This window comes from Hemitrygon akajei, chromosome 3 (assembly GCF_048418815.1).
Source record: "Hemitrygon akajei chromosome 3, sHemAka1.3, whole genome shotgun sequence".
NCBI classification, from domain to species: domain Eukaryota; kingdom Metazoa; phylum Chordata; class Chondrichthyes; order Myliobatiformes; family Dasyatidae; genus Hemitrygon; species Hemitrygon akajei.
The window spans coordinates 19,174,307-19,188,937 of NC_133126.1; the positions used below are offsets into that span (position 1 = coordinate 19,174,307).

The 14,631-nt window shown below is 40.7% G+C and overlaps 1 protein-coding gene across 4 annotated transcripts in view; it reads right to left on the minus strand.

Annotated features, from left to right (window-relative positions):
• lin52 (lin-52 DREAM MuvB core complex component) overlaps nucleotides 1-14,631 on the minus strand; it is an 81,907-nt gene that overhangs the window by 28,490 nt on the left and 38,786 nt on the right. Inside the window, exon 6 of one of the 4 annotated variants that reach the window (XM_073039264.1) lies at nucleotides 11,582-11,722. The exons of the other annotated variants lie outside the window; for them this stretch is intronic. Within the exon in view, the coding sequence (XP_072895365.1) occupies nucleotides 11,582-11,722 (141 nt within the window). The remainder of the gene's footprint in view (nucleotides 1-11,581; nucleotides 11,723-14,631) is intronic. 4 annotated transcript variants of the gene reach the window in all.

The following is a 14,631-nucleotide window of genomic DNA, read 5'->3' on the forward strand; positions in this document are numbered from 1 at the left end:
ACAGAAGAAGAGGAAAATTGGATCAGCCATGATGAAATAGCAGAGCAGACTCAATGGGCCAAATGGCCTAATTCTGCTCCTTTATTTTTTGGTTTTATCTATAAGGACACGTAGCAAGAAAATAGCATCCATCATCAAGGACCCCCACCATTCAGGTCAAACTCTCTCCTGCTACTGCCATCAGGAAGAAGGGTAAAGGAACCTCTGGCTCCACACAACCAAGTTCAGGAACAATTATTACCTTAGGCTCTTGAACCACAGGGGATAACTTCCCTGAACTTCACTTACACCAACAGTGAACTATTCCCTTTTCCTTAATCCCTCATCACCTTGTGTTTCTCTCTCTCACCTCCCCTCACCACCTTTTAAATCTACTCATCTTTTTTTCCTCCAGTCCTGCCATGCATCTTGGCCTGAAACATAGACTGCACTTTTTTTCCCATAGATGCTGCCTGGCTTGTTGAGTTCCACCCGCATTTTGTGTGTGTTGCTTACATTTCCAACATCTGCAAATTTTTTCTTGTTACTGAACTGTTCCCTCAACCTATGGACTCACTTTCAAGGATTCTCTAACTCATGGTCTCAATATTTATTGCATATTTATTAATATTTGCATTTGCAGTTTGTTGTCTTCTATGCTCTTCCTCTTTCATTGATCCTTTTTAGTTACCATTTTATAGATTTGCTGAGTGTGCCCACAAGAGAAAGTAGTTCAGGGTTGTACGTGGTAACAAGCATGCACTCTGATAATAAATTTTACCTTTGACATTTTTTTGTATTATTTTTGTCAATACAAATTTTTTTCTGAAGTATTACTTACTCAATTTTTCTTGTTTATGATAGACCACTTGAAGCAGAACAAATATGATTTCAGACTTGTATCACATAGGAATTTGGAGAAACAAGAAATTAACCTTTATGGAATATAATGTGTTTAAATACATAACAATGCTAATGCTTTGCAATAGGTCAACTAAGCTAAAAATGTTTTGATGATTTTTGTTTGCACTCAGTGTCTGAGGCTTCTTGCTCAAGTGTCCAACAATAATCAGCCAGCATTGAGATGGATTCCAGTTGCCCTGATACAGTTTCTCCATGACAGCAATGTCTGGTGAAATCTTTCACCATTCTTGTCATTGGCAATGCCCTTGATTTCTATGTTCAATAAGTTTCAATGAGATTCCTCTCATTCTTCTAAACTCAAGCAAGTGTAGGCCCAGAGCCAAACACTCCTCATAGGTTAGCCCTTTCATTGCTGGAATCATTCTCATGAACCTCCTCTGGACCCTCTCCAATGCTTGCACATTATTTTTCTTAGATAAGAGGCACAAAACTGTTCACAATACTCCGAATGCAGTTTGATCAATGCCTTATAAAGCCTCAGCATTATATCCTTGCTTTTATACTCTAGTCCCCTCAAACTGAACGCTAACACTGCATTTGCCTTCCTTAGCAGCGACTCAACCTGTAAGCTAATCTTTAGGGAATCCTACACACAGACTCCCAAATCCCTATGCACCTCTGATTTCTGAATGTTTCCTCCATTTAGACGATAGCCTAAGTCTTTATTCCTTCTACCAAAGTGTATGACCCTACACTTCCATCTGCCACTTCTCTGCCCATTCTCCTACTCCAAGTCCTGCAGACTCCCTGCTTCCTCATCACCATCTGCAGGTCCACCCATCTTCTTATCCGCAAACTTGGCCACAAAGCCATTAATTCCATCATCCAAATCACTGATATATAACATGAAAAGAAGCAACCAAACACCAACCCCTGCAGAACACCACTGGTCACCAGCAGTCAACCAGAAAGGCCTCCTTTATTCCTTCACTTTGCCTCCTACCAATCAGCCAATCTTCTATCTATGCTAATATCTTTCCTCTAATACCATGGGCTCTTATCTTATCAGGATCATGTGCAGCACCTTGTCAAAGGCCTTCTGAAAATCCAAGTAAAAGATGTACAAGATATTAAGAGGAATAGACAGAGTGGACAGCCAGCATCTCTTCCCCAGGGCACCACTGCTCAGTACAAGAGGACATGGCTTTAAGGTAAGGGGAGGGAATTTCAAGGGTGATATTAGAGGAAGGTTTTTCACTCAGAGAGTGGTTGGTGCATGGAATGCACTGCCTGAGTCAGTGGTGGAGGCAGATACACTAGTGAAGTTTAAGAGACTACTAGACAGGTATATGGAAGAATTTAAGGTGGGGGGTTATATGGGAGGCAGGGATTGAGGGTCGGCACAACATTGTGGGCCAAAGGGCCTGTAATGTGCTGTACTGTTCTATGTTTAAACAACATCCATCTGCTCTCCTTTGTCTATTCTGCCTGTTATTTCCTCATGAACAGAGATGAAGAGGAATTTCTTTAGCCAGAGGATGGTGAATTGGTGGAATTCATTGCCACAGACAATTGTGTAGGCCAAGTTATTGGGTATATTTATTTAGTTTGGAGGTTTATGAGGTCTTAATAAGTAAGGCAGCCAAAGGTGATGGGAAGAAGGCAGGAGAACAGGGATGAGGGGATGATAAATCAGCAATGATGGAATGGTAGAGCAGATTTGATGGGCTGAATGGTCTTAATTGGTATGGTTTATTTTATCTAAATGGTATGTTTTATGGTCTAAATCCTACAGGGTTCACTAGGTACAACTCTAACATGATCTAGTCCGCTTGGCTTCAGACCCAACTTCAAACTACGCACTGTCTAGCTTGTGCCTATCACCTTCTAGGTTAACTGCTTCCCCTCACCCCACTTTCTTAAGTCAGGCATCTTCCCCCTTCCTTTCCAGTCCTGATGAAGGACCTCAGCCTGAAACATTGACTGTTCATTCATTTCCATAAATGCCACCTGATCTGCCAAGTTCTTCCAGAATTTTGTGTGTTGGTCTGGATTTCCAGCAACATCTCGTGTTCAAACTGCCTTCTCAATTCAAGACATATAGGGATGGACAATAATAGATGTCCTTGTCAATGACATCCACACCTTATTATCCATAGATTTTCCAACCATGCAGTATGAAATAGGAGAAAAACGGCAAAAAGGACACAAAATAAAAACAAACATGCTTTGGTACATCCTTGTTGCAACAGAAGTTATCATTACAAGAAAAAAAATTATTAAAATCTAAATTAGAATGAGAAGCTATACAGTAGTTAAAGTACCATCCTTCCAAAATTTCCATCAGCACAGAACAGGTTAAGTAGGAATGCAGAAAAAATGCATCACCCATTATGTAGGTAAAATGCCATTTTGAAATGTTACAGTGCGTAATCTTTACTTAATGGATTTAAAGGCCATTCTATTTGGGCTGATCCCGCAGGGTGTGCACAGTACAGAGGAAAAGACAGCCCCTTCCTCTCCCTTGCCACCTGTATGTGATGTTTGTGTTCAGGATTCAATTACACCATTATTGATACCTCACAAGGATATTTAAAATGCAGACGTGGAGCCTGATTTCCCATGGGCCTGCTCATCTTTATTTCAATGCCAGCGTCCCTAGGTGAATTCCTAAGGCGTCCATATTAATAGGTCTTCAGTCTGGATTCATTCATTAAACACTGTGCAAGGTTTATGATGCTATGATTATTAGCCGACAAGTCCTTGAATCTCAATTTACTTATGCAAATGCAAGTTTTCTCCTTGAATTGCCTGAAAAAATACTACAGACTGATCCAGTAAACTCAGAAGCCATAAAAGAACTAAAAGGTTTTAATTTATTGCTCCAGCTAACTACTTGCAATCTGACCCAAGAAATAAAGAGCTACTATTAAATACTTGAATAAGAATATAAAACAAATTTGTCAATGTGAACCAAACATCCAGATTGTCTAAAACTTACTATGTTCAATATTTTGGGGGAAAAAAAGCATTTTCATCACAAGTATTTAAGCACATATATACAACAAATATACCAGATGAATTGCACACACGATCATAAGACATAGAAGCAGAATTAGACCATTTGGCCCATTGAGTCTGCTCCACCAATCCATTATGGCCGATTTATTATCTCTCTCAACCTCATTCTCCTGCCTTTTTCCCTGTAACCTTAGGTGCTCTTACTAATCAAGAATCTATCAACCTCTGCTTTAAATATATCCAATCACTTGGCCTCCATAGCCATCAGTGGGAATGAATTCCACAAATTCACCACTCTCTGGCTGAAGAAATTCCTCATCTGTTCTAAATGGGTGTCCTGCTATTCTGAGGCTGTGCCTTCTAATGCGAAACACCTACACTATAGGAAACACCCTTCCACATCCACCCTATCTAGGCCTGAGGGATGCAAGTGGCTACACCTCAGATCCAGTTATAAGCTATAATCTAATCAAAGAGTTTAGATGACTGTTGGAAAAGAAGAATGGGAGTGATTAGAGGTGGCCTATCAATTTATCACATCTATTTTGCTGATACAATGCAACAAAGTTAATATAAAATTAAAGACCTAAATATAGACTCAATGCTTACTCTCCTTTCCCCCCGAAGAATTACACACTATGAAGATCACATCAATGATTTTAAGCAGCATCCTTTTCTAATTTGCTACCGTTGGCTCTTAAGTGAACTCCCAGTATGGGAGCATATAGGTTTCTACAAAGATTTACAATGTCAGTGATCACTGATTGGGGTTCAATTCCTATTTGTAAGAAGTTTGGACATTCTCCCTGTGACCACAGGATTTCCTCTGGGTGCTCTAGTTTCCTCCCACATTCCAAAGCCATACCGGTTAGGATTAGTGAGCTGTGGGCAGGCTATGTTGGAGCTGGAAGGGTGATGATATTTGTGACTGCCCTCAGCCATCTTTGGACTGTATTGGTTGTTGACACAAGCAACATATTTCTGTTTCAATGTACATGTAACAACTAAAGCTAATCTCAAAATTAATCTTCATGTGTAAGAATGTTCAACCATAATGGGCTTACATAACTTGTACGTTTACAGTTATCATTACTCAAAAATTATACCATTATTAAAATACAATTATCTTGTACTGACATCCAGACTTGATGGGACTGGTTTTAAAGTTGTTAAGCAACAGGACATAGATGTCACTGTCAAAGCCAACATTTAGTGTCCATCTCTATAGTTCTATTCTGCAATGAAATTGGTAATTTTCAAGCTCACTATTACCAAAAGCAGTGGTGTACAACTAAGTCAGCAGGGAGAAAAACACTGGTAATCAGAAACTGAGAGACACTCAAGCAATATCCCAGATATTCTAAGAAGCCCTCACTGCTATCATTCCAACTGCATTTAGACAGTCAATTCCTGGCAAAATTCAGTGCTTCCTGGGAAGCACCAACTAAACCTGTGTGTAGATTTAATCTTTCCATTCAAGTTTCAAATTTCTAAGAACATATATGTCACCATGTACAACCCCAAGATTAGTTTTCTTGCAGGCCTCATTGTAAATCCAAGAAACTAATAGTATCAATGAATGACCACACCCAACAAGAAGAACAAACAACCCATATGTAAAAGATAACAAACTGCACATACAAAAGAAAAAAAACAGTAACAGTCTCTGGGGCTGGCATCCTTCAGGAGGGTGAATCTATGGAAAGCATCTGGCCCAGAATGGGTACCTGGCTGAGTAGTGAAGACCTGTGCTGATCACCAATATCTTTTAACTCACGCTTTAGCAGTCTGAGGTACACACCTGCTTCAAGCAAACTTAAATTATACTGGTGCCCAAGTGGAACGTGGTAATGTGCCTCAATGTCTGTCGTCCAGAAGCACTTCCATCAACTGTGATGAAGTGCTTTGAGAGGTGCTGATGAAACACATCAACTCTTGCCTGAGAAGCAACTTGGGTCCACTCCAATTTGCCTACCGACACAACAGGTCCACAGCAGATGCCACCTCTTTGGCCCTTTACTCAACCCTGGAGCACCTGGACAGCAAAGATGCATCCATCAGGATACTCTATCGACTACAGCTCTGCATTCAATACCATCATCCCCTAAAAACTAATCAATAAGCTTCAAGACATTGGCCTCAAAACTTCCTTTTGCAATTGAATGCTCAAATGACTCACTTGCAGATCCCAGTAAGTCTGGATTGGCAACAACATCCCACAATCTCGATCAGTATAGGTGCACCACAAGGCTGTGTGTTTAGCCTCCTCCTCTAATCACTTTTCTCATTCACTTCAATAAGTAGTTCCAAAGAAGCTAAGTAAACTACTGGTAATTTCTCTTTTCTTTAAAAGGAGCTGAGCATAAACCAGTATCTGCAGATTTTCTCTTGTTTGTAAGCAAAAAGTGTTTCTTTTTCCCCTACACATTTTTTCATTGCTTCCTGGCTTATTTGCTCATTTTGTTTAAAAAATCTTATGATATTGTTAATTTTGTATTAAAGTTCAAAGTAAATTTATTATCAAACTACATATATGTCACCATATACAATTCTGAGATTCATTCTATTGCAGGCATACTCAATAACTCCATAATAGAATCAATGAAAGACTGCACCAACTTGGGCATTTAACCAGTGTGCAAAAGATGTCAAACTGTGCAAATACAAACATAAATAATAACAATGATAAATAAATAAGCAACAAATATCAAGAAATTGAGGTGAACAGTCGTAGATTGTGGGAGCATTTCAATAATAGGGCAAGTGAAATTGGGTGAAGTTATCCCCTCTGGTCCAAAAGCCTGACATTGAGGGATAATGACTGTTCATGAACCTGGTGCTATGAGTCTACGGGCTCCAGTACCTTCTTCCTGATGATAGCAGCAAGAGGAGTGTATGACATGGGTGGTGGGGGTCTCTGATGATGAATGCTGCCTTCCTGAGAAAGTGCTCTGTGTACATGTGCTCAGTGGTGGGAAGGGCTTTACCCGTGATGGATTCGGTCATATCCACTACTTTTTGAAGGATTTTCCATTCAAGGGCATTGGTGTTTCCATACCATGCTGTGATGCAACCAGACACCTACAGAAGTTTGTCAAAGTTTTAAACGTTACGCCAATTCTTCGCAAACTCCTAAGGAAGTAGAGGCGCTGCCATGCTTTCTTTGTAATTGCACTTGTGTGCTGGCTCCAGGACATATCCTCTGAAATGGTAACACCGAAGGATTTAAAGTTGCTGACCGTCTCCACCTCTGATCCTCCGATGAGGACTGGCTCATGGACCTCTGGTTTCCCAAATAACACACACAATACTGGAGAAACTCAGCAGGCCAGGCAGCATCAATGGAAAAGAGTAAACAGTTGATGTTTCAGGTCAAGACCATTCATCAGAACAAGAGGAAATTGATGAAAAGTCAGATTAAGAAGGTGAGGGGAGGGGAGGAGGAAATACAAGGTAGTAGGTGATAGGTGAAACCAGGAGGAGGATGAAGTAAAGAGCCGGGAAGTCGATTAGTGAAAGATGAGGGGTCGGAGAAGGGGGAATCTTTTAGGAGAGGACAGAAGGCCATGGAAGAAAGGGAGGAACAGAGGAAAATGATGGGCTGATAAGGAGATGAGGTGAGATGAAGTGGGAATGGTGGGGTGGGGGGTCACATTACCAGAAGTTCGAGAAATCGATGTTCATGCTATCAGGCTGCAGACTACTGAGACAGAATACAAGGTGTTGCTCCTCCAACCCAAGTGTGGCCTCATCGCGGCAGTAGAGGATGCCACAGACCGACATGTCAGAATGGGAATGGGAAGTGGAATTAAAATGGGTGGCCACTGGAAATCCTGCTTTTTCTGGCTGATGGAGCGTAGGTGCTCGTTGAAGCAGATTCCCAATCGACGTTGGGTCTCACCAATATATAGGCCACACTGGGAGCACTGGATTCAGATAACCCCAACAGAATCACAGGTGAAGTGTCATTTCACCTGGAAGAACTGTTTAAGGCCCTGAATGGTAGTGAGGGAGGAAGCATAGGGGTGAGTATAGCACTTGTTCTGCTTGCAAGGCAAGTGCCAAAAGAGAGATCAGTGGAGAGGGACGAATGAGCAAGGGAGTCATGCAGGGAACAATCCAATCCCTGTGTGAAGCAGAAAGTTGCAGGGGGGAGGGAACGTGCTTGGTAGTAGGACTGCTTCATGCTCCTATGCTCCATCTGCCAGAAAGAGCGGGATCTCCAAGTGGCCACCCATTTTAATTCCACTTCCCATTCCCATTCCAACATGTCAGCCCATGGCCTCCCCTACTGCAGCGACAAGGTCACACTCAGGTTAGAGGAGCAACACTTTATATTCTGTCTGGGCAGCCTCTAACCTGATGGCATGAATATCAATTTCTTGAACTTCTGGTAATGGCCACTGCCCCCCCCCCCCCATCACCATTCCCATTCCGCTCTCTCACCTTATCTCTTTACCTGCCCATCCCCATTCCCTTTCTTCCATGGTCTTCTGTCCTCTCCCATCAGAGTCCCCCTTCTACAGCCCTTTATCTCTTTCACCAATCAACTTACTTGCTCTTTACTTTATCCCTTCCCAACTTCTGGTTTCACCTATCACCTGCTACCTTGTATTTTCTCTCCCCAACCACCCCCCCCCCCCCAACTACACACACACACACACACACACACACACACACACACACACACACACACACACACACACACACACACACACACACACACACACACACACACACACACACACACACACACACACACACACACACACACACACACACACACACACACACACACACACACACACACACACAATGAATACTTGTGGGTTCCAGAGATGTTCATAGAAACTTGAATGTCTTTGATAGGCAGTGGTGTGATGTTTCTTCCAATATGTTTGTCTTGCACAAACAGAACTTGCCAATCAGAATCCCCAAGACAAGCTGGATGGAATAATCCTATGGGCCATAGACTGAGAGTAGCAGGACAGTTTTTCTATTAATCATTCCTGTGAGGGCTAGCTGCTACCTGCCAACAGACAACAATAACAGGAACAATCCAACAGGCCATACATTAAAAGCATCCAAGAAAGTACCACCAACAAACAGCAACACAAAGAATCCAATAGAGTACACTGGATTATCTGATCTATCTCACACAAGAGTCAAGGAAACAGGATACAATGATTTGAGATTTACATATCCCTATCAACTATGACCTTACCATAGAGTCCATATGTAGAGTATGACCATACTGTAGAGGACAACAGCACAGAAACAAACCCTTCAGCCCATCTACTCCATGCTGAACTGTTATTCTGTCTAGTGCTACCAACTCGGGTCCTCGAGTGTCGGCAAAATATCCTTGTTAAGTTTTCTCTGTACTCTTTCAATCTTATTGATATTACCAGCAATGCTATTCATTGGGCCTCAAAAAAGTATTTTGAATCCTTCTATAAAAGAAACATGTATAAAAGAAGAGACCTCTAAATGTGGTACTGAAAAAGTATGCAACTGGATAGATCACACAAAACTGCACAAAGAACACATAACAACATCTTTTCTTTATACAGAAGAAAATGAAGTCAGCCAAACAGTTTCAGCTCAGAGCTTTTCCCATCTGAACACAAAGTAAAACTCACTAATGGACAAGTGACCTTGGCTCATCCACATTCATGATTAATGAAAGATGGAGCTGCTGCTATCCTTTAAAGTCAAAAGGGACAACTGATCAAAGTTAGACTAACTCACAATAACTTTGACGCAAAGTTCTTTTTGTATTTGATAACAATGCATATTGATCTTTTTTGGTAAATCCATTTTATGTGACTGCGCATTGTTTACATAAAAATATAAGAATGCAAAAGGGCATTGATATGAGATTGTAGGTGATCTGCATCTTAATTCCATCCACAAGCTTGGTTCCTTTATCCTTCTGTACCATGTCCAGCAATAATCTAACATTCTCAAGACTTCAAATTAATAATTAAATTAGCATTAACACAAGAGATTCTACAGATGCTGGAAATCTTCAGCAACAGACACTGTTGGAGGAACTCAGCAAGTTTCGGGTTGAGACCCTTCACCAGGCTGGAAAGGAAGGGGGCAGAAGTCAGAATAGGGTGCTTGATGGAGGAAAAGGAGTACAAATTGGCACATCTCCCCTCACCCCATTGTCCTAATGCCATTCCAGGGATAGGGTTCTTGATCCACTTTGTACCACCCCATGAGCCTCATTAACATAATTCTCTGTATCTTCTGCCATCTTTAATGTATCCTATCACCAAGCACATCTTTTCCTCCACCCCCTCCCTCACTCTCCACTTTCTGCAGAGAGCACTTTCTAAATGACTTCCTTGTCTACTCATCCCTCTTAACCGATCTCCCTCCTGGCACTTACCCTTACAAGCAGCACAAGTGATACACCTACCCTGACACCTCCTCTATCACCACCATTCAGGGCCCCAAACAGTTCTTCAGTTGAGGTGACACTTCCCTTGAGAGTCTTTTGGGGTCATCTGCTGTACCCAGTGCAGCCTCTTCTACATTGATGAGACCCAACATAGATTCGGAGAGTGCTTTGCCAAGCACCTATGCCCCATCCACCACATAAGGTGGAATTTCTTATTTCAACTCAACTTCCCACTCCCATTTTGACATATCAGTCCATGGCCTCCTCTACTGCCACAAAGAGGCCACTCTCAGATTGGAGGAGCAATACCTTTTATTCCATCTGGGAAGTCTCCAACCTGATGGCATGAACAGCACTGAGTTCTTTAACTTCCAGTAATTACTCCTCCCTTCCCCTTCTGTCCTTTACCAATTCCCCTCTTCTCCTCACCTGCCAATCACCTCCCTCTGCCTTCCCTTTCTTTAATAGTCCACTGTCCTCTCCTAATAGATTCCTCCTTCTTCAGCACTTTAGCTTTTCCACCTATTATGTTCTAGCTTCTCACATCAACTCCCCCCTCCTCAACCCAGCCATCTTCCTGCTCACCTGGCCTCACTTATCACTTGCCAGCTTGTCCTTTTTCCTTTCCAGTCCTGATGAAGGGTCTTGCCCAAAACGTTGAATGTTTATTCCCCTAAATAGATGCTGCCTGACCGAAGTTTCTCCAGCATTTTGTGTTGCTCTGGATTTCCACCATCTTAAGAATCTCTTGTAATTAAGTTTAACTACCTATCCCTGATATTCAATGAGATTATTATTGCTGAGTTTATTTTAGAAAGCTGGAGAAAGTCATATTTTTCTCAACTGCAAACTGCAACAGGACATGCACCACATATCTGATTACAAGGAGTCGAGAGAGCTCAATGAGATGTAAATTATTGCATGATTCATGTATTTTATTATATATTCATACCTCAGTGCTGGTATGACTCAATGTACTGCTGCAATATGCAAGAAGGTTAACCAATTTTGCTAAAGTGCTTAAGATTACACCCCTAACATGGAATTAGCAGGAAAAATAAAAGGCTGCAGATATAGTGATAGCCAAGTGTACAAACATGGGTTTGCATAAGTTAATTGCTTGATTCTCATATTTCCATATAGTACAGAATGTGGCCATTCAGACCATTGAGTCTATGCAAGTTCTTACATCTAACCCATTCCCCCACTTATTTCCCTGTAACTTATTCTCTTATCCAGTCTATTAACTTCCCCTTAACTTCTTACCACCCTTGCACATTACATACAGTAGCCAATTAACCTCACAATGAGCATTTTCTGAGGGGTATGTGCTGAAAGCAGAGCAGCTGGGGAAATCCTCATGGTCACAGGAAAACATCAAAACGAAGACAGGATTAAACCTGGGCTGCTGCAGCTGTGTCACTGTACTGTCCTTGTAGGTCTCCCCTGACAATTAAAGAGGTTACATTAGTCACAGAACGAGTCACCAAGATAAATGAACTTACATGTCCAAACAGGGGACTTCACTAACATAACAGCAGTATATTCCCTCAATCTTGTAATGACGGACATTCAGACAGGTGATTTATTTCTAAAGAGCTTCATTAGGAAGTCAGAAACACAAATTCACAAAGAGAGATCAGGGACCTAATGAACCCATTTCAGATCAAACTGCACTCATTTCTCTATTAATCCTCTTAGCCATCAGCTTCTTTTTTAATCTGATTCTCTGCAATAAAATAAAGGATTTTTTTTAATATACAACAAACTGTTAAATGCTTGTAGAGGAAAGTTAAGCAGAGCAGATAAACCCCTTCACAAACAGAAGATCCTCTTGTCATTTGATTTTGCATTCTGGATGACTTATAGTCATGAAATCTTCTCACTGACCACTGAATTTAGGTGGAGGTCAAACTCTTAAAACAGGATACAAATCCACACAAAATGTGAATGTGGTATTCACTGTGTTCAGCCTATATTACTTTGTGGTGGGGGGGGGGGGGGAAGAGAGCAACTTTTGGTGAGAGAGGTCTGCTACAAGTACCAACCTGCTACAAATTGGCAGGCAATTTGCATCAGTTCAGCGTTCACCTTGGAAATACAAGGAAAATCTAAAATTTCGACGTGAAACTCAGTACCAAAATAAAGTTTCATGAAATTGCTCGATTTACATTGATAATACAAATTAATTTTGCTGCAGCCATTTAATGCTGGTAGTTCTAAATTGACCTTGCTAATAATGTAATTTATTGTCCTGACATGACATTAAACCTTGGAAGCCCAGAAAAGGACCAATGAATGTACGGTCTAAATTGAGCTGGCAGCGAATTGTTCTTGGAGGATTTTTAAAACTCTTTAATCTGTCTTGGCATTACCTTTGTGTCAGTAATGCCGATGGTATCAGATGAAAAGTGGTGTAAAATAGTTACGAGGCTGAGAAATACAAAATCAGAGGGTTTTTTTTTCCAGGAAATAACTTTGGAATGCTGTACGAGAGGAATTTGAAATATGACATGCTACATGCAGCAGGCGTGCAAAGAAGATAATGATTCAGACCTATGATTCCCAAAGTTCAGCATCCTTGAGTTTGCCTTGAACCAACTGCAGTGATTAGTCAAAAACAGTTTAATCACTGTATTACATGACTACCTTGTTGCTAGAAGGTAAAGCAGACAGAACTGATCTCTTTGCTGTTCTTGAAGGACAAGGCTGATGGTTTTTCATTTGGTTGGTCAATACCATTTTATAGATTTCCCTCCTATTCACTCAACTTTTCAAAGCCCAGTACAACTCCCAAACACAGCCCAATCACAATAGCTTCATCTGTTTGTTCATTCAAACAATTCTCGTCTCCTTCCCCACTTTTTGATCTATTCTCTTTATTCCTGTTTATATTCAATCTGACTTTATTTTACATTATTTCATTTTCTGTTGTTGCTGTATTCTGTTCATTACAATTTTATTTTGTTAATCTAGAAGGCAGATCACCAGTTTTAACACTCAGAAGATCTGAATAGTGATAATGACATTACAGGTGTAAAGTAACACACAAGCAATATGCTGAGGAACTTGATGGTTGAGGTATAAAGTTTTAGTCATATTTGCTATAGTAACTTCTGGCTTCCGGTCAGTCTTTCATTTTCTATCTTCCATGTACTTCATCCAGCTACATTTTGTTATCTGTGTTTTTTTTTAAAAACAAAGACGTTTAACCTTTTCAAAGTTGCAAATTTAACAAAGGAAAAAGGTGCATGGCATATCCCATAAAGGGGAAGCACATACTGTGAAACTCCCTCCCACAAATCTTGGAACAATATTCAAATCAACACTTTCTGAAGTTCCACACACAAAATGCAGGACAAACTTAGCAGGTCAAACAGCACCTATGGAGAAGAATAAACAGTTGATATTTCACGATGAGACACTTCATTAGGGCAGTCTGCAGTGTGATGAAGGGTCTCGGCCAGAAATGTTGACTGGTTATTCCTCTCCATAGATGCTGCCTAACTTGCTGAGTTCCTCCTGCATTCTCCGTGCGTTACTTTGGGTTTCCAGCATCCGCAGAATCTCATGTTTATTTCTTGAAGTTTGGATGATACAAGTAAAAATGTTAACAGTTACTCTCCTTCCCTATTTTGTTACCTCACTTATTGATACTTCAGAAACTAAATTTTCCACTACATTGTATTATCTTCCATGAAACACGACACCCAATCCACATGCTTGATAACTACTCTTCTCATTTTCTCAGCTGTCATTGAAACAGGAACTGTTTTTTTTAAATATCTGCACATATCTTACCCTGACCTGCACAATACAGCCAGGACTTTGTTTTTAAACTTAACTTGAATGTCTTAAAGCAAACTATTAAACTTGTACCCAATGCTCCATCTTAAGCATTAACTCTCTCCATCACCAATACAGTAGCTACAATCTTGTGTACAAGATACACAGACCAATGTACCAAGACTACTTCAACAACAGGTCCCAAAGTTATAACCAAGCCACCTTGAAATTCTGGAAGCACCGACACTTTTGTAATTGTCAGGTTGAATCATTCCCAGCATAAAATGTACCATAAAAGTACAAAGGCTCAAGACAGCAGTTTTCAGCCATCTTCAAGGCCAGTTGCAGATAGGCCAAAAGTTAATGTTTTAACCCAGTGAAGAACAGATCCTAAAGAGTTGTTATCCTCTGTAACACACTCCACACATCTATTTATTCACCTCTTAGCTCCTGAAAACAATTTCATTAGAAGTGGGGAATGCAATAAAGTGCTCTACTTATCTGGAATTGTTTCAGTAATTCTCAAAAAGGTTGACCCCATTCAAAATTTTTTTGAAGTAGTTACGAGG